The 24,588-nt window shown below is 39.1% G+C and overlaps 1 protein-coding gene across 5 annotated transcripts in view; it reads right to left on the bottom strand.

Moving 5' to 3' along the window:
• The window catches only part of ROBO2 (roundabout guidance receptor 2), an 860,236-nt gene that overhangs the window by 384,758 nt on the left and 450,890 nt on the right, over positions 1–24,588 (bottom strand). For all 5 annotated transcript variants that reach the window (XM_054270511.1, XM_054270509.1, XM_054270510.1 and 2 more), the window contains exon 2: positions 6,177–6,503. In XM_054270511.1, coding sequence (XP_054126486.1) covers positions 6,177–6,503 — 327 coding nt within the window. The remainder of the gene's footprint in view (positions 1–6,176; positions 6,504–24,588) is intronic.

Here is a 24,588-nt window from a genome sequence, read left to right on the forward strand (position 1 = left end):
GGGCAAGAAATTATTAGAAGCAGAATCAGATCAACTGCAAATACCTCCTAAAAATGAATTATAAGAAGACCACAGCATGAAAAAAATGATAAAAAGGAGAAGAAAAACAAGGCCTGGAGAAACCTACAGGCATTGTACAGCTTGATATTATGAGTGATCGAGTTTAATACCTTTGGATTTACTTAAAATGTAAGGAGTCTTTGGTTCTTTCAGCCTTTAAATCTGCAAGCCCAGGTGGAGTTCAATGGCTAAGAAGTGAAGATGTAACAGTGGGATGACTTGTCTAAATCCTAATGGATGATGGGGAGGAAGTACTGCTTCTGCCCACATGGAAGGCATCAATGCTGCAGCACAAACTTAAACACTTTGTGAGAAATGTGCCAGAATCTAGGTTATCCTGATGAAGAGCACCTCTCATAAAAATTCTAGTTCATTCTGGCTATTGGAACAAAAATCACACACTCTTAAATATGTAGCTTTTTTGACTCAGGTGAAATCAGAAGAAATAAAAACACTCAAAACCTAGATTAATAAAGTAAATAAGCAGAACTATTTTTTTTTGGCTCAAAGAAAACTTTGCAATAAGATATCAAGTCAGGTTTTGGTTTATCTGATGTGTCCTCACTCATTTATATTTAGTAATCTCTCTAGTTTCTAAAAGTGAGTGAGAACTACTGCCCTATACAGAAATGCAATTTTATGCCATGTTGTCAAATAATGGTGTTCCCACTTGTTTCATCCTAATCCACAAGAAAATTCCACAGAAATTGCTTATGCAAGCTTCAAAAGTACAGAGAAGGTTTAAGGTATTCACACCATCTTACAAAAATCTACCTTTCCCCAGATTATGTAATCAGATACAATTTTATCTGTTCTTTCCCCAGATTATGTAATCAGATACAATTTTATCTGTTCTCCTCCACAAGAGGAATTTACTTTTCCTGAAGCATGCTGTGATAGTCGCCACAAGTTGTTAAATTTCTTCTTAGAGAAAAATTATGATGAGAAAAGGCATGATGCTTTTCAGTGCCCTGATATTGCTCATAGACCAGACCACAGTCTCCAGCATTCCAATTTCTACAATGATTATTCTGTTGTCATAAGAGCAGAAGAGTGCCAACTCAGACAGAAAATCTTGCATAGTCTGTTTAGAAGGATGAGGGCGAGAGAGATATAAGTAACAGGACATGTTCTCCACATGTGAAAGTAACACCTCAGAGCAAATCAGACTTCAAAATCACCAGTAACAAAATTAGTTATGTGTTACTATCATACATCAAACAGAAACTAGATGGAAAAAACCATCCACCCATTTTACAGTCACATACACTGTGCTCTTCTTTCACTCTGAGTATCTCATAGGAAATTATTAACTCCATTATTATGAACACATTGCAGCCTCTTGCACATGCTCCAGCAAATAGCCATTAGCATTATGATGCAAAGGTGATTGCATAGCATATATTTTATATCTCTCAGCCTTCATTCACTGAATGCTTCAATATATCTGGTTTATTTGTAAAATTACTGTCTCCCACGTTTAAGATGTGGCTTAGGCTTGCTTTGCAGAACACCTATGACTTCACACTAAACTCAGTGTAGTTCTATAACCTCTCTTGTTACAGATAAAAACATAATTCAGTGTTGACTCTAACACAAACAGGATCATTATGTTTAGAGAGTGTTCCGAAGCCCGCTATCCAAGCAATCTATGGCATATAAATAATGCAAGACCTCTTCTTTCTCCAAATGACTTCAGTTCAAGCAGAGACTCAGAAAGATGGAGGCCCAAATTTATACTGCCATTACAAAATTCAATCTATTTCTGGTTCTTCAATTGAATTATGACTCAGAGGCTTCCACTATTTTCTGCACCAATCCATATGCTCCCAACTCATGCAGAAAAGAATCCTTTTTGTGAGTATTCCTGAGCTTTATTATTATTACATTAAAATGGCAGCAAATCCCAACTAATCTGAAAAGCTTCATGTTTGCTTTTAAAGGAAAGTAAGGCAGAAAATGGGTCTTATTTCCCCTCCCCCCCGACCTCTGAACCACAACCTCCTCGCCACTAAAGCGTTCAACACCTCATTTAATCTCTCCTCGCCGCACTGGCACGGCGCTGCAAAAGGGAAAGGGAAAAAAAATAATCTGGGGACTTCATCAATTTTTCATGAATTTTCATTTAGGCCAGAGCCCCCTGTAACAGCGGTCGATAGATCAAGCTGCTGTCACATATTTAACACCTGGAGCTCCAGCTGCTCTCCCTGGGGGCTGCCGCTGACTGCGGCTGGGTCAGAGCGGGCCCGGCCAGCGCAGGGACCCCGGCGCTCCTTGCCCAGCTCACCAGGGGCTGCCCGGTGCTCCCAGCTGAAACCCTAGCCACCCTCACTGCTGCTGCTGCAAACGTGCTTCCCGATATTCCCGCCGGAAAACTCCACCGCGCGGCTTCGATCGCCTCAACTGCAGCATGGTTAAAAAATAATGTGCCTTTATTTTAAGACTTCTAGCGTTCGAATACGAAACAGTTCGGTGAAGGATCAAGCTATTTCAAGCCTACTCCTAAATTCTCCCAAGAAAATCTGAACATCAACACACATCTAATGATGCCAACCCTTGCTCAATTTCAATTAAAAAAATTCTTAAGGACAAAATCTAAAGAAAGATGTTTTACTGTTTTGAATACAACTCTTCACAGAGGTTTTAAGGCTAGAACATCTGGTTTTAATGATTTAACTGTAAAACAAAAACACTACATGAGAATTTGCCACATACATTTTGGAAGACTTCTTTGACTGGTAGCATTAGGATTATTTTTTCCTTCTGAGGAAGCTCCTACAGAAGAATTCATCTGCATGAAGCACACCATGAATTAATGTCTTAATTAAGAAGACAACAAACAGAATAAGTCATATCTATCCTAAACTGTGCCTTCAAATAATAACTCTTTCTTCTAAATACCAACTATTTCTTCTTAAATGTTTTCAGGAATGAAGATATCCTAAATAAAAGCAAAAATATTCTAAAGGCATATTCAGTATATTAATAATGTTTTTTAAAGTAACTTTTCAAATCACAGTTCTCCAAAGTTTTACTGGCATGGACAAATTTTTCTGAGGATATACATTAGTACAAAAACATCTGTCCTGGACTGTAGGCATGAAGAGGCATGGATGTAGAAGTGCACATTATGTGCTTTAGAGGGGCTGATACCTAAATTCTTGTCTGGGAAAGGTGTAAACAGTTACTCAACCAAAAAGAGCCTAGAGATTTCAGCAACTTGAAAAAACTCATTCCTTAAAAAAAAAAACCAAAGGGCAAAACTACTCTGTTCAAGATGGTTTGAACCACTCTGCGTCCCAGCTGAATTTAACTTCTGTCTTTACACATAAATATGGATACATCAGAAGACTTTCAATCCCACTGCTTTGGTGATATGGAGGGGGTAAATAGAAGGAAATAAATTAATCATAATTAACACTGTTTATCATATTATTGCAAAAGCACAAACACATCTAACTTTCATAAAAACCCAGTAGATATTTCTTCATAAATCATGCAAAAGTTGCAAGAACACACATTATTAGCAAGTGCCAATTTAATAAGCAAAGTAAAACAATTACAGTTTTTCACTGTAAAACAACACACTCAAGCATTTCAAACCTGTGAAAATCAGCAGTTTAGCTGTCATGGCACTCTTTGAGGCCACCTACAGTCAGATAAGAATCCAGAACCCTGTTGACAGCAGAAGACAGCCTCCCTGTTTCTGGTGATGAAAAGAGCTTGGCTGGGTGTGGAAAGGAGAGTTTTCAACATCCTGACAGAGAGCAGGAGCCAGGCCCACGGACAGGGCTGCAGCATCCAGGCAGGAGCTGAGCACAGGGGAATGGGGACTCACTGCTGACAGCACCCTGTCACCAGGAACTCATCCCCTGAGCCTGCAAGCAGGCTGCTACAGGCCTGCCCATCTTCTTCAGCCCAGAAACGCTGACACCAGAAACACAAGTAAGAAACTCCAACTGTTCCCTGAATGTCACTCGAAAACCTGACTTAAAACCAAAAGTTATCTCAAACCCCAGCAAAACTGTAGTTTTGCTATCACCTTCCAAAGGATGCCTTTGATACACACCAAGCACTGCCATGTGCTTTTAAAAATCATAGCAGAATCACTAAGATTAAGTAAACAAGCAATGTATGTAATTATTTATAAGTTTCTTCTTTGATGAAGACCATTCTGTAATTGCAGCCATGGTACTACTCAAGGAATGATAAAGCACTGTTCAAGTGAAATAGGAGAACCTGCTTTAGACTACTAAACTCTTTAATTGGGGGGTTCAGGAAGTTAAATTTCAAAGCTATGGAAACAGTAAAAGCACAATATTACCACAAAACTTCAGCCATGGTTTCAGATCTCAGTTTCACATTTACATTGCTCCAGCCCTAAAATACCTGATGAAAGAGAACAGCTTGACTTTTTTTTTAAAGTTGTCTACTATCTCCCCTATGATTGATCCCTGAACTGCCACCAGCTACAGAGGTTAAACAAACTCCAAAAACTGGAGATGGTGTAACAAGAGTCTTGCAGTAGTCAATGAAGTAGGGATCAGTGAAAATGAACAAGATACAGAGCACATTTTAATTTCAAAATAATCATGCACTTCAATATGATGACTCAAGGTACAACTGGAACAATCCTTTGAACTTCAACAGGAAAGCCTGAATCTCAACAGGATTACAATAAAGATTTCAAGTGTTTAGGTCACTCTCTTAAAATTTCTCAACAGTTATAACACATGTACAAAACCACAAATAATCCAGTAAATTTATCTAGTAATACTCACCCAGATTTCAGCCTTCCTTAAGCTGGTTTCTGCTCTATTCCCAAATACCAACCAAAACTGAAAAGCTTTCTGTGGTGCAGTCACTGGCACATTTACTTCTGCCTTGATAGTGTGCCAAAACTGTTTTCATTTTTTGTTTGACACAGTTTTGAATCTAGGTTACCACAGGTGAAATGCAGTGAAAATGTCTGTTCTACTTGCCTTATTCTGCCATTTAAATATTTCAAAAATGGCATTTTCTGCAATTTCTGAGAAAACAGAATCCTCAAGATCACACTATATTAGCTAAGAAAGTCTGAAAACTGTATTAGGAACACAGATTTCTCTTGCATGCTTCCTCCCTTTAAACATACCTTCCACTGTGGACTTAAACCCATTCTTTTAACAACTAAGCAATACAAATTTGTTCTAGAGCCCTGCTTCGAACACATGTTAGGGAAACTACTTTCAGATGAAGAGCTGTGGTTGAAAAACTCAAGCTCAGCAAGAAGAGAGCACTCAAATGTATTAAAACACAATTATAGACAAAGATGCACATTCTGAATAAAAAGATCAGCGTTGAGTCAATCCATATAACTAAGCAACAAAAAAAAATCCATGTGCAACTGATTATATTTTATGTCTGATGAGCTTGTTTGCTGTGAATATAATGAATGTATCTGCTAACTCTATTGGAAGCAGACTGCTCATGCCAGGTGGGCTCTGAAAGAGCCCTGTTGACTTCTCTGTTAAGACAAAGAGAATCGATAAACACCAAGACTGCTGTGGATGATATGAGAAATGGCCAACAATTTCACTTGCCATTCACATAATGAATGAGGCCAGGGTCAAATTTATGATTGAGGAGCATATATTGAGGTTTGCAGCAGTACAGGACATGAGTCACCAAGATGCTGTCTGCTTCTGTTTAGCTCATAACAGATTATGAGATAAAGAGAAACAGACAGCGCACCTTAGATTAAATGATAGGTATTTTTTCCACATTAGTTCCAGTATAACCAACTCTAGACATCATTTAAAAATTAGATTATTCTTCAGAAGAAGATTATCCTTTGTCCATGTTATTCTTCAGAGGAAGATTATCTTTTGTCCACGTTTGTGCCAATCATGATTATACTCTGGCTAGAACCTCATTTCAGTATAAATCACTTATTCTGTACAGTCACTGCTACTGAGCAAACACAAGTGAAATGCCTTCACTAAAAGCAACAGCTAATGACAAAATGCTGCGTTTATCCCCATTTGTTATCTCCCAGAAGTGTGTGCAAGTGCTGGGGTGACAGCATAAAAGCCACCATGAAGTTTTAAAGAATACTAAAAAAAAACACTACTCACATGCCACTTCCAGGGACGCGTTGCGGCTCACAGCCTCCCCAAGGTAGTTCCTTGCCACACAAACGTAGCTGCCCTCGTCGGGTTTGCTCCTGCGCCCGTGCACGATGCGCAGGAAAAATAAAGATCCGCTGGGCAGCAGCATGCGGTGGGAGCGTGGGTCATCCTTGTCCGTCTCCACCCGCTCGCCGTCCTTGTACCACTCGATGGTGGGCGTGGGCCTCCCCTCCGCCTTGCAGTTCAGGGTGGTTGGCTCTCCTTTGGAAACAATCACGTCTGAGGGGTGCTCCACAATCCGCGGTGGAAAGTCCTCTTGGCGGAGACGGGATCCTGCGGAAAAGAACAGAGGGAAGGGAGAGCAATTTAGTTGTGCTTTAGGCGTCATGAAGAGCTCTCGCAAGTTACTCCTTGAATGTCACAAAACTTCACAAAAATAGAAAAAAAAAACCTTTACAACATCTGAGGTTACTTTGTCTTCTATCAGAGACTGTATCAGACACTCCTCTATCTAAAAATCTGAGATGGACTAACAGAGATAACCCTCTACAGTGTTATCAAACCCATACCAGATGCAGACTGTGCTTAGAGGAAGATCCCTTACACATACATGTATGACAATTTTTTTTTTTCCTGATAATCTTCCTATTTGCATTTACTTCTAGATCACTGTGTGCTTCCAGATTCCCCTCACAGCTACTGCCTTCTCATCCTTTCATCTGCCAGATTCAATAGGAGGAGATCCAAAACCACAGTCTCTGACCACCTCGATTAGTTAACAGTTCTTTGCAGTTTAACATGTACACTTTGTAGCCCTTTTCCACAAACAGTCCCAGTATGGAAAGACAAGGAGAAAAAAGAAAGCCAAAAGGGAAATCTCAAATGTCAGGTCACTTTAGAAATTTTCAGTTTCAGGACTGCATGTACACACACACACATAAATACATTGGAAGCAGAGAATCATAGAGAAGGGCCCGGGTTGGAAGGGACTTTTAAGCTCATCTCATTCCAATCCCCTACCAAGGGCAGGGACACCTTCGACTAGACCAGGCTGCTCAGAGCCCAATGCAACCTTACCTTGAACACTTCCTTCTACATTAATGGTGGAATTAATTCCACAGACACTTTCCACCCCTGCATGTCTAGTTAGACTACATGAGACTGGAAAAACAGTTCTAGAACAGTCACAGCAGTTTGTACCTCAAAAGCAATTTTTCTAGCATGGAACCTGAAAATTCTTTGAGTGGAGCTGCCAACACTGCTACAATTGGTCTGCACTTCTTAAATACAAGGTAAACTAGCCTCTGCAGGTAAGTGAAACATTTATCTCAATTTTCTGATCAGCAGTTTTGCTGAGTGGCGGAAAAGCAAATGTCTTAATTATAATCTAGGCTCTACGTACTTTAAAATATTTTCAATGCCTCATTTACTGCAAAAGTTATGAGGAAAGGCATAAGGATCCATTCAACAGAGTGAATCCACCTTTGGACTTCTGTTTTACTAACACTCAGGTCATTAAGCCAAGGCTTGCCACTGCAGTTAAGTGTTACATTGCTGTTGCACAAATTGGCTCTTTCAGAGGCTTCCAGATTCTATTACCAGAACAGCAAAGAAATCTATAATCTGCAATGCCTGTACATGAAAAAACCCATAATCTATAGCTAAGCACAGATGAACTTATGGGACATTTGGAAGAGAATTATGTATTTTATTCTCACTTTTACTGACAAAAAAAAAAAATTAACAGGAGAATCTCCTGCTAAAAAATAACCCTAGTCCATGACCCCATACACAACATCAAAAAAGACTGAAATCATCATTAAAGTTAAAGAAATATCTGACAGCACATGGGACTAAAAAGCCAACTTCACACTCTGATTTGCACCATTTGTGTGTCCAGACATGTCTAACAACTTAATTCATTGTTTATTCTCAAAAAGCAAACAAACCCCCCCCCCAGTTGTGTTAAGAAATTTCTATTAACAGTATCAGGAAGGAAAGGAAAGCTGAGGTGTTTCTGCAACATGAGAAGGACTTAAGGCAGAGAACAGATACAACTGAATTTTGATAAATGCTTAACACAGGGTAACAAAATCAGTAGCAAGAAATGTGAAACACAAATCCAAAATATTAGTTTTCTTGTACACAAAGGTTTGTTGGTAGTGTTCAGAACTCCTAGAAGTATATCCTACACAGACTCACAGGCCACGCTTAAAGCTGTGCAAAAAGCTTTCTCCCATAAAAGGTTTAACCTTATACATTATACAACCCAATTAAAAACCCCTCCTGAGGTCCCAATAGGGCTGATTCTTCCTTTTCAGTACTGATGTTTATCACAAATCTGGTGTTTACTCACTCCATCCTAATGAAGCAATTTGTGCACAAGAGAGGGCAGAGATGAGAGCAGCCAGGACCACGCCAATGTACAAGGAGAAAGGCTCAGGAGGTGTTTCAAGGTGGGATTACACCACACATTCCTGTGATGGCTGGGTGCACCTTCAGCTATCCAGGGCTACAAGGAATTCCCCTCATCGTGGACTTAGAGGAGGGCAGAAGCAAAACACACACAGAGCACACTGAACTCCCTCCTTCCAATGTGAACTGAGCAACAACATGCATTCCCAAACGCTGTGCTGATTTAGAAATAACAAAGGAAAGCAGAAATTTGGCACCACTGCCTGTCTCTAGACACTGTCTACAATATCAGAAAGAGACAGACACAAGTGGTCTTTGATTCTAGTTTTGATTGTTTCGCTGTGGTCCCCCTCCCAATTCTCTTATGATTCAACCTCATTTAGAAGGAACAGAAATTCTAATAATCCCATGAGCTGTCTGGGCAGAAGATGCTTTTACTGCAGAGCAAGGTGCAACCATGACTTTAAGCAGGCAGCTGTGGTATATCCTGGGCCACCCATACAGCTTCCTTTTCTATTCCTGCCCCCAGGATTTCCATCTGGTGCATGCATATAGCATATGAACAACCCCTGAGTTCAGGAGCCCTTAAGTCTTGACTATAATAGGCTGCAATGACTTCACATGAGCTTCTACATGCTGGTGAGCAAAACCAACACTTCTACAATATTAGAATTGTTTATGTGTGATTAAATTAATCTTCACTTTAAATTGAACGTCAAGTTGTGAACTTACACTGCCCAAGATCCTGCAACATCATGTTTTGTCACTCCAACAAACACAGCTTTCATTTTCAGATGCCAGAGCCTCCTAACTACTGACAATTGCTGACCTGATAAATGCTGACTGATGGGAAACACTGTAGTTCTCATAGTAACTGGTGACATGACAGATTTGTCATAAACAGTCACTTCATAAGTAAAGAACATTTGCATTCATATCTACTTTTATGTGAATCATTGCTGCAGCAGTCACTGCTCATGTCCTTTGAGGTCAGGACACTGAACAGAAGAAGCCCAGCCTCATATTAGAACCAAGAAAAAATAAACTGCTGGGGGACACATCTTGTCACCAAAAAGCAAAATAATACTCCAGTTATTTTTATGTCCCTGTGCAGCACATGTATTGAAATATATTCACCAATACTTCTTACACTCTCCTCCCTGTATTATGAATTTATATATTTATATAATCTAATCAAGGTAGGGAAAGAAAGTAAGAAAAGTGAGGAAAATCGACAAAAGCAGAAAAAAAAAAATGTAGCCTGTATATTGTACGCCAGGTGTCAACACTCCGCTCTTCCACTCCCCTACTTTAACTTAATTCAGATGTGTTGGACAGGAAATTCCCTGAGAATCACCTCCAAGACTACTCCTTTGGGAAGTGTAAAAGACAGCAATCACTCATTCATTTCAACCACTTCAACACCAGGGTGCCAGCTAAGGCAGGTTTTCCCCATAACTACCACCAAGCCTCACAGATTTGCTTTCATATGCTCAGACTTCCTCACAAGCCTCCTCAGGGACCCAGTGTGCAATATAGGTACAGCTACACTGGTAGCATTATCAGCAGAAGGCCTATTATTTTCAGTTTAGTCTGGCTGATCCTACAGTCAAATAACCCTAAAAAATTATTTGGATACAACAATTTTTATTAATAAATGAAAGGCATGTAGGTGCAAGTAGGAAAGGAGACAAAAGCAAGGAGTCAATACTGTATTCCTTTTTACTGCATTTCCTCAGAGTCACTATGCAATCCCTGTCCTAAGAGAAATGGTCTGGGTGCCTAAATACCATCTAATCCCAAACCCCCTGTTATGACTTGACCAGGTTGCTCAGAGCTCTGTCCAACCTTCATGGGATGAGGCATCCACAGCTTCTTGGATAACCTGTTCCAGTGCCTCACCATCCTCACAGTTAAGAATTTCTTCCTAATATCTAATCCAAACCCATTCCATGTCAGTTTGAAGCCATTCTGCCTTATCCTGTCACTCCATGCCCTTGCAAAGTCTCTGTCCAGGCTCCCTTCAGGTGGGAAGGCCTGGAAGGTTTCAATTGGGTTATGTGCTCTCTGTCTAACACAAAAATCATCACAGAAAAAGGCATTTGGCAATTCACTTCTTAGTCCTCCTAGTCCACTATCTTTCAAATTTCTAGGAAGAGACTTTCATTTATTGCACTTCACATTCTTCTAGTTTTAATTTAATTCACATAGAGACCAAATGCTCATTTAATCTATTAAATCTACTCTCTAAATAAGCATCTACAAAGCTAATTGTATGTCATACCAGAAAAGCAATGGTACAGACTAAATTCAGAGACATTTAACTCATTTCTCAAATCAACAGGAATGTTTATTCTTGGCTACTGGGCCAGCAGTGGCTAAGAGACAGGCTAGCAATTGCATTATAACCACTGAACAATTTTAAAGAAAAAAAAAATACTGCATTAGTTTACATGTTAACACTCTGATCTGGTATTTCACAATACAAATTTCTGAAATGCCTTCAAGAGCCTCCTCAAAATTCTCTTTCGCCCCTCTGACATTATCAGCACCTGTCACCATCTGACATCACATTTATTTGCATCTCTAACTCTTTTCCAACTTTTACCTACCTGACTTTCTATATATAGAAAACTTCTTCCTCAGCTGACCTCCAAGACTACTGATCCTTTTATATTCTTCCTCAAGGCTCTCAATATGATTCCTTTAACATTCCAAACACAAAGCTTTAATATACTTGGATATTTACCTACTCCCCAATCTGCCCTACTGTTCTCATGCTACTGCTGTGAAAGGGATGCTTAAAATGGGATGCGATGTTTTCCATTGTCTCATATATTTGAAATATTTCCAGTTCAGGAGTCCTAACAGGTCACACTGAACAGGTGTGTTGTGTATTAAGTTCAGAAAGTACGCATTGCCAAGAGGAGCAACAGAAGTTGTTGCAACAATGGACTTGAAAGACAAACTCATAATATATCACAGCCACAAAATCCTTTAGGTTGGAAAAGACCTCCAGGATGATCAAGTCCAACCTTTTACCAACTAGATCGTGGTGCCACATCCAGTCCTTTCTTGAACATCTCTAGGGATGATGACTCCACCACGCCCCTGGGCAGCCCATTCCAATGTTTACCAACCCTCCTGTAAAGGAATGTCTCCTGTCCAGCCTGAATCTCCCCTGGCACCGCTTAAGACTGTGTCCTCCTATTGCTGGGTGTCTGCAAGAAGAGACTTGACTCCCACCTGGCTGCACCCTCCTTGCAGCAAGTTGCAGAGATTCACAAAGTCACTCTGAGCCTCCTTTTCTCCAGGCTAAACAGCCCCAGCTCCCTCAGCTGCTCCTCACATGAGTTATTAGTTATTTCATGCCTCTGATAGCATTTTGAATGCATTCCCTCCAAGAGTTTGCCAACAACACATGTTCTCCCTGAGACAAAGCAAAAGGACTGTTTATCAAGGAGGCAAACAGCAAAAGTGTGACAGGAAAAAATAAATCTACAACAGAAAGATAGAGATGCAGGACAAAAAGGCCCTGTGTACACTTGATTCTACAGAGAGGACAGCTCCAAAGTTACATTTAATGCCAAAGAACCCTCTTTAATGCTAGAATCCTGGTTTATTTTCACTGCAACAATAAAGAAAAAATGAAACTAAAAGCAAGTATTAAAATCAAATTAAAAGAACCATGTGCTTTAAACAGATGAACAGCTACAGAAGTGTCTGCAGAATCTCCTCTGGCTACATCAGATCTGTCACATGGCCAGGCTCCAGCTCTTTTTTTGACTTATGCAGACTCTACAGAGACAATCCCACAGCTACATAGTTAAATCTACTGGAGGACAGTCACTGCTCATTTTCCCTCTTCTTCGTATGCCTCGTTTCACAAGAGAAGTACTCATCAGAAACACTTATTGCACACATTTGTTTGATGTAATGAATAAGTCTGTTGCTTTCACCACCCTTTTAGGCACAGAATTGACTGAAGGCAAGCAGAGATCTCAGGAAGAGAGCTAGTCAGCCACATCTTAGTTCAAACGAAATATAACATGGAAAAAAAGTCAAGATAATGAGAAAACTCAACTGGAATATAGGCTGATGCACTGGCACCAGGCTGATTATTCAACATGCATTCCTCTAGGCAAAGTGACATGGCAGGGACAGGATTTTGAAAATTTATACTTTACAGTCTCTCCCCTCTTCTGAGATTTGGCAGATGGGAAAAGACTCCAGTGAGAGAACTGTTTCCAAGGTAAGGTTTTTAGTTCAAAGCTGTGTCAGCTATGACAAGGTCCTCCGAAAGCTTTTCCTTGAGCAAAATTAATCCATTAAACAACATATCCTAACTTCTCCAGGACATGTGCCTGCAGATAAGTCACCTTTCCTATAGAGCGTGCCTGCCAAGAGGGAGAGCAGGAAATGCTGACAAGAGAGATCAATAACTGTCATTAAAAACATTGACCAAATCTTACTGGAAGGTTGATTTCATTAAGTTTCTCTTGTATGGAACTCTGACTTTGCTAAACAAGGTGTGATCAACTCTACTACTAAAGAAACACTGCAAACAAAATTCCTTTTTTTTAATCAATGTGGATAATAATCCAGTGCCACAGTATAAGCATCCTTTTCCTTATATAAAATTATTTCAGGAGAAGCATTCCAAAATTGACATAAAGGCTTAATGGTATTTTACTCTATTTCACTTTTCTTCAATTGGTTTCTCACCACATACAAGCATTTGAGTGTCACATTTCACTTTTTTTTGCAGAGCCTTACCACACCTTAAAATTTATTTCCAGCACACTGCCTGGGATGGAGCAGCATGTTAGGGATGCAGTCAAGAGAGCAGGAGTGAGCACAATAACCCTGAAAACTGGAATATAGATTCGCAGGCAAATGATTAATCTTTTTTCCCCAGGTGAAAAGTGATGTTACAAATACAAGTCACTGCTTCAATGAGAAAGTTGCATCGATTTGTTTATTGCAAAGCATAATGGTTTAGAGTTCAAGTCAAGAAATAAGATATTTACCAGATCTATGCTCCCTGAAAGAAGATGAGGCAATTATTTGCTTAATAACACACCAATTCTTAATAACACACCAGCACCAACATACATAGACACAAAAAAACACACAAAAACCCCAGCAGACCCAAACCAGTTTCACTTTTAGGTTCTTTCTCAAAAAAGCTCTAGGCTTTGAAACTAGAATAGTTTTGCTCCAATTTGAGTGTGGATTTCATTAATGTTCACTGACTCCAAATAAGATTATAAAAATGACTTTATGAAACGAAGAAGATAAGTAGAGAAGAGGAGCACTTCCACCTGTGAAAAGCAAAAAGGACAATGTTTATGTGTATATGTCTCTGTATTTATATGCTGTGTGTAGATACATACCTCATCCATATTTACACAAGGTACACACACACACCTGCAAGTGCCAGGTGACCTCCAGAAGTCCCTTCTAATCCAAATTATTCTATGATACACACACAGCATATAACAAAAGCATCAAAGACAAAATAAAAAAAAAAAAAATCTCTCTTTTTCATCCAGAAGAGCTCAAGCACAACAGCTCTTCCCATGGGAGCCTTTCCAAATCACTCTGGAATTTAACAAAGCAAAGCATAAGTGTACACCTGACTCTAAAAACATCTTTCAGCTACTTTTGGGTCAAGGATGGAAGATAAAAAAGCAGATATTGCTTACAGACAGCATGGCACAAGGGGCATGTTATCATAGCACTGGCAATGGGTCCTTATCAGTCAGGCAAAGGGAAGCTCTGCAGCTTCCCTGATACCACTGGAGAAACCAATGGCCCATTAGAAAAGTAAACTTTGCTTTAGCATGGAAGAGTTGATAACCACAAGCTCTCCCAAGTCTAAAGCTTTCTACTGATAGATGATAATGACCATCCGAGGCAACATTAAAAGATGCATTTAAAAGGTTTAAAAAGGAGCTATTAGAAATACACATCAATTTTAACAGTGTTAAGCTAAAGTAGCTATGGAAAAGCTTCTAAATGACAACCGGGTCCAGATCCCTCCACGAACCATGAGTCAGAGCTCTCAGAGTAGAATAAAATCACTGCAATCTGTGAAAGCAGACTACATTTGTAAATAAATTCACCCATCTAAAGCAGTCTTAAAATAATATTGTGAAGACAACAGGATTTCTACTACAAGCACAGCAGGTACTTTAACTTTGATGTTCTGAATTTTATCCTGCAGGCACTATGTTGTCTGCTGACACTGGTCATAAAGATTCCCTGAACTACAGCAGTTGTGAATGTCTAGGGAATTAAAAGTACACAATATCAATACTTGACTTAAAACTTGACCCAAACATCCTAAAGAAACCTTTCACAAAGTTCCAAGTAACTGTCAGCCAATGAATATTAATTTCACAGCAAAGCTCTCAGTAAAATTTGTAGTAGTATGACATATCAAAAACTGTTTGTAATATCTTGGTTTTGAAATCCGCAAATTCCATCTTTGTGATTTTTCAAAGACTCTCTTTGGAAGCTTCAACTAGTTTGGAAAACTTTTTTTCAAATATCCATGGATAAAAACATAGATCAAGCTCTGTGAAGAAACATTCTAACCCTACTTTTTCTAACCCCATATTGAATAAATAAGCTCAAAAATAAACATGCTCAAAAGGTGGAAGGCTTTTGGAATTAGCATGAACTTCTCACAAGCTCTATCTCTCCTACCTATGTCAACAAAAAACAAACAGGTGAACAAGTACAGTCACTCCAAGAAGTAGGGGTATGTTTATAATTGCCCCTTCATTTCACCTTTTGCTAGCTGGCATTTTAAAAACTCATCCAGCTCCTCAATGCTTGAAAACAAACAATTTTCTACAGAAAATTCTGTCACATGCTATTTCTGCCAATATAGGTCAGGTTTATAAACACCTCACATATCCCAAGTACAAAAGATCACAATTTTTATATTGGTGCTTAACAGCATACATTTGTCTTTTTATACATTTAGAAGTTTGGTGTTTGGGTTTTCTGTTTGGTTGGTTTTCTCATGTTTAAAAAGTAAATACTTTACTGCAAATATTGCATTTTGTTTTGTTTGATCACCAAAATGTCACCAGCTTTTCAATGGTTACCACACTGATAGCTGAAGGTCATATTATTGACTCTTTGTATAAGGAATTCTCACTGCTAATAATGGGAAACTTGACACAAAATTCAAATTTATGCACAAACATCTAAGTGTCCTAACTCTAGTTTTTCCTGATGCATGTATAGCACAATTATATATACTTTTATATATATAAATATATATATATATAAAATGTGAGAGAGCATCTTCTTTTAGGAGAATATTCGGAGCTCCTCTGCCCCAACATCCTCTCCTCTGTGTGTGTCTCTCCCACACCCCAGAAAAAAAAATCCAACAACAAATACCTTTTTCCTTGTCCCTTTCCTTTTTGTTTGCTCTCCATCCATGTTTCATAATTCCTTACTCATCTCATCATTTGTATTTTAAGATTATTTTTCTACTTTGCTACTATTATACCTGTAGCTAATAAAATTACATTTTTTTAATCCAAAACAGTTCATCAACTCCGTTTACAAGGTGAATATTTTCTCTTTTCATTCTTCTTTTCAGAAGCCATCCAGTTATCTGTCCCATTAGATAACAAAACACAATTCTGCAACTTCTGCAGCCAAAATGGGATTTAATGTTCTTGGGCCTGGTGACAAAAAACAAACAAACACTCCAGTATCTGTGCCAACTTATGGATCTTTTTTTTTTTTTAAGCAGCCCTCTGTGATTTTTCTCTCACCTTTTCTGTTCCACATATTTACACCTAAAGATGGCAAAAATTAGGGAAGTGTTTCCTAGTACTTTAGGATAAAGGCACAGGTCCAGTGAGAGGCTTTATTAACCCTTGGTGTTAGTGGTGCAAGAGTCTTGCCTTTCAAGGAATGTGCATTTCACAGAATTTTTCTGCAGCTCTATTTTACCCTTTCTAAATTAAAATGAGGGAGATTTTTTGAAACAGTAAAGTTGCAGACACTGTTTCAGAAACCTCTGTTGTCTATCCTTTTAGAGAGGTATCAGTTGATTTTACTAATGAAGCATGTATTACTGATAAACAACCACCTCTCAGAGCTGTGGAATGGCAAGGGGACTGCTGTGACCTTCTGAGAGCTTTTTTCCAGCGTGTAACTTATTTACTCTGTGTTTTCCTGCATCACACAGCACTATGCAGAAGCACAGAAATAACAGTGTCTGGCAGCACAGTAGGCAAAACAAACAAAAATTCCCAGGCAGTTCTCAAAGTGTTTACTGTAAGCAAGAAAATTGTTGAAAATAGGAGTAGAGGAAGTAAATAGAAAATACAGAGGAAATTTCAACCTTAGACTTCTAAATCACTATATTTAGCAAATATAACAAATGCTGTCTAGACAAACTTAGGAAATAAAATTCCACCTTTTAACAGTGGTAGGTTGGCCCAAATGACAGCCAAATCCAGCTGCTCACTCACCACCCTCTCCCATGGGATGGGGAGAAAGTAGAAGGAAAGCAGGAGACTTGTGGATAGAAATAATGGCAGCTAAAAGGGAAGGAAAACACTGTGGATACAAGCAAAGCAAAAAAGAGGAACTCATTCACTACTCATCAGCAAACAGATGTCCAGGCACTTCCTGGCAAGCAGGGCCTCAGCATGCAGGACTGTTGCTTGAGAACACAAATGCCAAAACCATCAATGTCCCTCCTTTATCTCCCTTTCCATGAGTTTTTATTGCTGAGCATATGATGACATATGGCACAGAATATCCCTTTGATCATCTTGATTCAGCTGTCCCAGCTCTGCTCCATTCCAACCTCTTGCCAGCCCATGCCTACCACATTCTCTGCTTAGAGGTACAAATCAAAATTTTCAAGAGACAGGATTTTTTTTAATGACTTATTTTCAACAGATAAACACTCATACATGATAACAAACCTTTTCTTCTGCAAAACTAGTTTGCAGTGAATCTGTTTCCTCCAGAACATATAAGCATAATGTGAGACACCCTTGCACATGCCTTTGTCATTTTAGGTTCCAAAAACAGAGCAGTAACCTATTTTTATATCTGACATTTCTCTGATTAATAGCTAAAGGACTACAGCTACAGTCAGCTTTCCAAGTGAAGTAGAATCAACGCTTCCTTGCCATGAATGACAACAAATCAAATCTATATGGGAAAATGCACGGAAAAGTTTAAAGTTGACACTACAGCGGTGCTCACATGGATCATTTGCCAGTGACTGCACTCTGTGTGAATATCATAACACAGCTTTTCTGCATCACACCTCTGTGTGCACCTGGGGAAGGAAAGAGTGAAAAGTCCTCTTGATTTTTGCTAAGCATCCTTGCACTACCTCATGTTAATTTTCAGAAGCCTGTGGCTAAAAGGGAATGCAACTCTGTAACTCCATTCCTTCACAGTCCTGGTATATTTGTTAACAATTCTACAGGCATTTTTTTTTCCTTTTGTGTTTTTTCCCATTCAATGAAACAACTCAAATTAATATTTTGGGTCACCTTTCAGAGTTAAAAACATCCCAACTATTTATATTCTAGAGTAAGAGAAATGTGCTTAAAATCCAACACTTGTGTCATCAGCCACCTGAGGACATGCCCCACATCAGGTGTTTCAAGTACAGCACTCTTCTTCCACACACATTTCTCCACCCAAAATCTTAGAGGTGCATACACACAGAGACTTTCTTAGTTTTCTCCCACTATTAATGGGATAGCTAAAGTTTGGTCATTAGCCATAATGCTATGCAATTACATGAAATTAAATATATTGTACCTTATTTAATATGTGGGAAGTAGGCTTGTTAGTGATAGCTGGCTGTAGAGATCAAGGCAGGACTTCAAAAACTACGCTGCTGGATTTATGAAGATGGGTTTTTTGTAAAACAAAGCCCAATAAATTTCATTTAGGCCAAAAGCAGCAGCAAACTTGAGGAAAATGACACAGGTCTAGTGTAACAGTCAACTGTAACTAGCTCTGCTAAAGAGGGATTTCCATTTCTTGGCACGGCAACAAATCCTCAGGCAGAGAGGGGCTACAGGGGTGAGATTTTTTCTTCTGTAAGTAACTTAATGAATGAAGTACTAATTAACATTATGGCATTGATAAATGGAGAGAGAGATTAGGGATGTACTCGATATTCAGGCCTTCCCAGATGGACCGTCAAAGCCACATTAATTCCTATCTCATTGGAGCATCTGCTTCTCCCATAATCCATTGCCCCTTGGTACAAACAACACAAACTGTTGTGACTCAATTCGATTTATATCAATCTAATTTCTTTTAATCCAATTTGTATTCCAATCTACTACCTTCTAATCACTTAAATCTTCAGCCTCCATCTGGTAAATTTTCTCTCAAAATTAACCGAGCAGATGCCTCTGCAATTGTCTTCCCCAGTCAGGCTAATCATGCCCTGGCAGTGGCCTACAGAGCTCGCTGAATAGGTACGTGACTTACAGCATTGCCCTTTTTATTACAAGCATGGCGATGCAGGAAGGCCATTTTGTCTGTCATTAATTGGTTAATTTGCATAACACTGCCAGGGAAAGATGCCTGGGAAACAAAAGCCAAGAGTGGAAACGCTTCAAGAAGGCAGCATGACATGCTCCTCGTTAGTCACATGGCCATTACACTTTGAACCGTCTATTGTTTGAGGTAACAAACCCCAAACTGCATTACAGCTAAATACATAACAAACATCTACACACGATACTGGACTGCATGAATTTTGGCACTGCTGCCACTGAATGTGCAGAGAACACAGGGGCTGTCCAAACAAAACTCCAAGAAAAGTGCAGGATGCTGAGAAAATTAGAAAGCATTGTTTTGCCAAAACTTCCAATCCTCTCTCAAGTAAATTAACTCTCACGATGCTACAACTACACACGCAAACAAAGCCAAACTTGCTGACTACAAAAAACTTCCCAGGACAACACGAGCCACAGGTTACCCCATACATCATAGGCAGGAGGAGTAACAGGATGAAGATAACCTTCTCAGCCAAGGACAGGTAAAATTCTGAACCCTAAGCAAAATGCAGAAAGAAGGGCCACTTCTTTAAAACTGAGTGCCTCACTAAGAACACAACGTTAATCTTTCCTCTTGATCAATGCTACATCATTTCCAAAAAGCTGAAGGTGTGTTCAGCAAAAAGTGGATTTCATCATTCAGGTGTTCACATGATCATGGACTGCCAAAGTTAGGAAGCTTTTTAAAGTCTGTTATTCAGAATCCTGGGACAACATAAAGGAAAACATTCAATGTGGCACTTGTGTTCCCCAGGCAAAGTTAACTGAAGAGAAATGATGAAAACGCAACAGGTACTTAATAAAGGAAGCATAAGAAAGAACAAGCTGGGCCAGTGGAGGAGAAACAAGAGCAGCTTCTATCACACACAAGCAGCAACAAAAGGAGCAAAGAAAACTTCCACTTGGCACTCAGTCTCTTGCATCATGAGCTACATTCTTGTTGGCCCACAACCACTTACACAAGATCAGCCATTAACAGCCCTCAAATTCAGAGAGAGCCGTAATGCCCTTTTGCCATTACAGATTATATTATATATAAAATTTGTTGCTTCCCATGTTTTAGAACAATATAAATCAGACTAACATGCAAGGGTTAAAAAAACCCTTGTGTATCCAAATTTTCAGTAGCTGAAAAGTGAGCTTACCAGAATGATTTGCCTGGAGCTCACTAGTGTTTCCTCCCCTGCTCTCAATCTTTCCCATCTACACCTGAATAAGAGGTTTCACTTACCAGCTAATAGGTACCTAGTAAATTTTTTATAACCTAGGGATAGCAAACAGCATAAACACAATGGATGCAAGCCAGAGGATGCTGGAGAAGGAAAGAGAGGGTGTGCTCGGCTAAGGAGGGGGTGGGGTGGGCAGTCTTTCTTCCCCTCCCACAAGCTGTCACGTCCTTCTGTGCACACCCCCTCCCTCATCCCTGCTAAAAACCTTCCTCTCTCTGCCTGCCATGACAGGTGGTCCAGATTTTCACTTGGAAAATCTGGCCACCCTATGTTTGCAACACCTCCCCACTTAGTATCATCTGTGAATTTAATTAGCATGCAGTTTACCCACTCGTTCAGATTATTAACGAAGATGTTAAACAAGACACAATCCAAATAAAAAGATCCCTGTGGCAAACCAATTGATGCCTTTCTTTACATCAGTTTCTTGCTATCTATTGTAACCCGTTATTTACAGATGTCAACCCATGATTCATCTACATGATAGCTTGGACAACCAAGAAAATCTACCTTTTGTTTTCCCAGCTAACAGGCTGTGATACACTGTATATAGTAGAATTAGATATAATAATTCCCATTTCCCAAATCCTGTGTCTCATCTACAACACATATCATTTCATCACATTAAGATTTGTAGCCCCTTTCTTCTCCTGGTTCATCTGTCACTCCTCAGCCATGTGCACAGGATCAGTGGTAAATGATGGTCAGGAAAAATCACACCATTTGTGATCATTTCTAGTGTCAATCTAAAACCAGTCCATGGAAATCTGGCAGAGGGAGACAATCATAAGGAAAAGTAAGATAGTTAAAAACATTGAATCTCTCCCAGTTTTATAACCTGGATTTGAAATGAAAGTGGGAACTATGCAAGAAATATGTAAAGCAAAAAAAAAAAACCACAATTTTTATTTATGAAAAAGAATGCAAGAGCACTACTCTGAGTCACTAGTTTCAATAATGGCATTATTACAATTTTACTCATCAGATGAGCAAAACTACAGTGCAATGTCTGGATAATGATATTTAGGTTTTGAAATTAAAATAAATGTAATGGCATTTCACCCATAAAGCAAATCACATTTGGGAAAAAGACAAGAATGGCAGAGAGAACCCTCCATACAACTGAAGACTTGCAAGTTGAGAAAACTTCACACAACATATCACTGAACTTACACACATTAAAAAAAATAAATATATACTACAGACATACATACAGTTTTGCTCATAAACCAAACCCACTCATAGCTTATAACATTAGGCAGAATCCTCCCCCTTGCAAAAGTACTGTGATACAAGAAACACATGAACATTTGGACATCCAAAGCCAAATGCAAATTCTCTCTAAAGCAGGTGGCCACACATACCAGAGTCACCAAAGCTCCCTCTGAGCTTATCCATGGAGTATTTGTTTTTCTTATAGACCTTGTTGCCTGGAGGAGCTATGGATGCCCCATCCATGGAAGTGCTCAAATCCAGGTGGATGCAGAGAGCAACCTGGGCTGAAGGAAAGCATCCCTGTCCACAGCAGGGATGTTGGAACTGGGTGACCTTTAGTGTCCCTTCCCACCCAAAACATTCTATGATTCTTTTCTGCCGAGTAATCACAAAAAATTTGCCTCAAAGCAGTTCCAGTGAAGCTTAATTAAAACATTACAGCCTCGCTATGAATGTTACAAGGAGCAGACAGGAGAGCTCTGGCCCTTCCATTGAGCCTTCCAATTGTCAGCAAAAAGCAAGACATTCTGCTCTTCCATGGTAATACACTACAAGTGGATAAAATAATACAAGAAGCACAACAGGTTTCCAAAGTTATCTTGTGACAGAATGTAAATAGCCTACGCAGAGACTAAAATAAATTCACAAGTCTATAAATTCAGTTTATGCTGAACTAACAATGAAACTTAAGCAGAGGTCTGCAAGCTCCTCTTACTGACAAACAGCACTCCTTAGCAGCTCCTAAACAAAATGCTCCATATCATGCTACCATACACACTGTGTTTTTACAAACTCATGGACAGGAACATAATTTACTTTAAAGACATATTTCAAGCAATATAGTAGTAATAGAAACCTAGCAGAAGGGAGAATACATAACACTGTGAAAATGCTTAGAAAAATATTAAAAGAGTAATTTTTGCATGCTAATGTAATTCTCAAGTCAGTTTACTCACAGATATACACTTAAGAAGAACCTAATTTTACATAGCCTGTCTCAAGAGACCTAATGTACTCTATAATGAGTGAAGTAGAAAGAGTTATTTTCTTTCATATTACCTAAACAATGCAAACTGACACTTACTTTCAGAACTCAGCTGTTTATGCTCATTTCAATTAAATCACATGTAACTTCATCTGCCTGGAAGTTATCACACTTTTACATACATCATGGTTTACCATAAGCAGGAAAAACCTCAGACACTGGTGACCTATGGCCATATTGTGAGTCTTCCACCCTTCACAACAGACACCACTACACACTAAGCCAGCTCAACCTGAAGATACAGCAGATATTCACAGAAAAAAAAAAAAAAAAAAAAAAAAAAAAAAAAAAAAAAAAAAAAAAAGAAGGGCCACTATGTGTCTAACCATAAAAATGAGTCAAAGAACCTACAAAGCACCAGTGCCACATCTGCTGCCTCCTCCACACCAAAGAAGCAGTTGGTGCTAATGCACGATTGGGAGCTGAGAGAAATGCAACAAATGTGTATGCAGGTGGCAGAGGTCACTGAGGGACAGTACAAAGGAAAGAGAGGGTCAAGTTATTATCTGGAATGCATCCACAGGACACAGCCATCTTTTAAATCAGTTTTTATAATAGCTATCCCTGTATTGATTTAATAATATCTTTATGCTACAGATTTACTGAGCACACCGTGAAGAACTGCATCAAAGACTGAGTTGTGAAACCAAGGCTTGTTTCTTTCCCTTACCCAAGGTAAGGAGCATGTGTCCTACCTTGAAAGCCTCCATTTGACCTATTTTTAATGTTCTATTAGCCTCGTTTGCTACAAAAAGGCAAAAATCTTTCATCCAAACATCATCAAGCCTTTCAATTACAAGTCTTTAGGTTAAATAATACAAACACCCCAAAAATTAAATTTTACTTTGATTTAAAAGTGGCTGATATGCCTCTGTGTACATGGCAACTAAAATATTGGGTCTTTTACCTTTGAGCCTATATAGTTATATACATAAAGGTGAAATGGAATGGAGAGAGAACATCCATTTAGAAGTATGGCTGCATCACAGTGGGCAATACAACACTTTGGACTATCAGGCCTGTAAAGACAAGTTTTCAAGAATAAGTAGGCACTTCAATTACACAGACATGGCAGATGAAATACTCATAGACACTCTTGTAACAATATAGAGACAATCAGCTCAAGGTTAATGCTTTACTCAAAGGAAGGTGAGAGCAGGCTGATGCTGGCAACAGGGAACCATTCCCAAGTCAACCTCCTGGGCACTTGGGAAAAATCCTATTCCTGGTGTATCAGTAATTGCCACTGGCTGCTTGTTCCACCACTTGCCTCCCTCCACCAGAATGAGAGGAGTAAGAGCAATAGTTCAGAGAGGCAGAAACAAACAATAAGGGTCATTTTAGGCCCTAAGGTCAGGCTTTATGTTTCAGGGTAGGGAACCTGAAGTAAAAGAGTTACAACTTCCCAGTGACCCTGGAAAGGAAGTTACTTAATATTCATGTTGACAGAAAAGAAGAAAGGATTAATCATGTGGAATTAGCATTTTCATTGAGGGGCTTGGTTGAGTTTTGTGTTCCACTTTGAGAGAAAGGCAACAGCTTCACACCAGCATTTTACATCTCTCATTTATCGAAACATTGCAGCTTGCTCCTAACTGTCATTAAGAGATTAATAATGAAAGACTTCTTTATTTTTACCTCAGATTAATCATGTAGTCCCCTCCATCTCTCCATGCCTGAATGTGTGTTCTGAACATTTGAAAAAAAATTTAATAGTTTTTAATTAATGTGCAGTAAAGAAAACTCTATTTATATTTCAATTCTATTGGGAAAAAATGGTCTCAATTGAAAGGACATCACCTAAGTATTTTCACCTCACAGCGTTAAAGTGTCACTGTGCATTATCATTTCTCAAATTGTGTCACATCTGTGCATATTTCAAGCCATCTCTTATATTACACAATTATTTAAAAAAATCATCCCTCCAATTA

The sequence above is a fragment of the Melozone crissalis genome, unplaced genomic scaffold, assembly GCF_028551555.1.
Source record: "Melozone crissalis strain CALT ecotype California unplaced genomic scaffold, PUWL_Pcris_2 ptg000009l_1, whole genome shotgun sequence".
In the NCBI taxonomy this organism is placed as follows: Eukaryota; Metazoa; Chordata; class Aves; order Passeriformes; family Passerellidae; genus Melozone; species Melozone crissalis.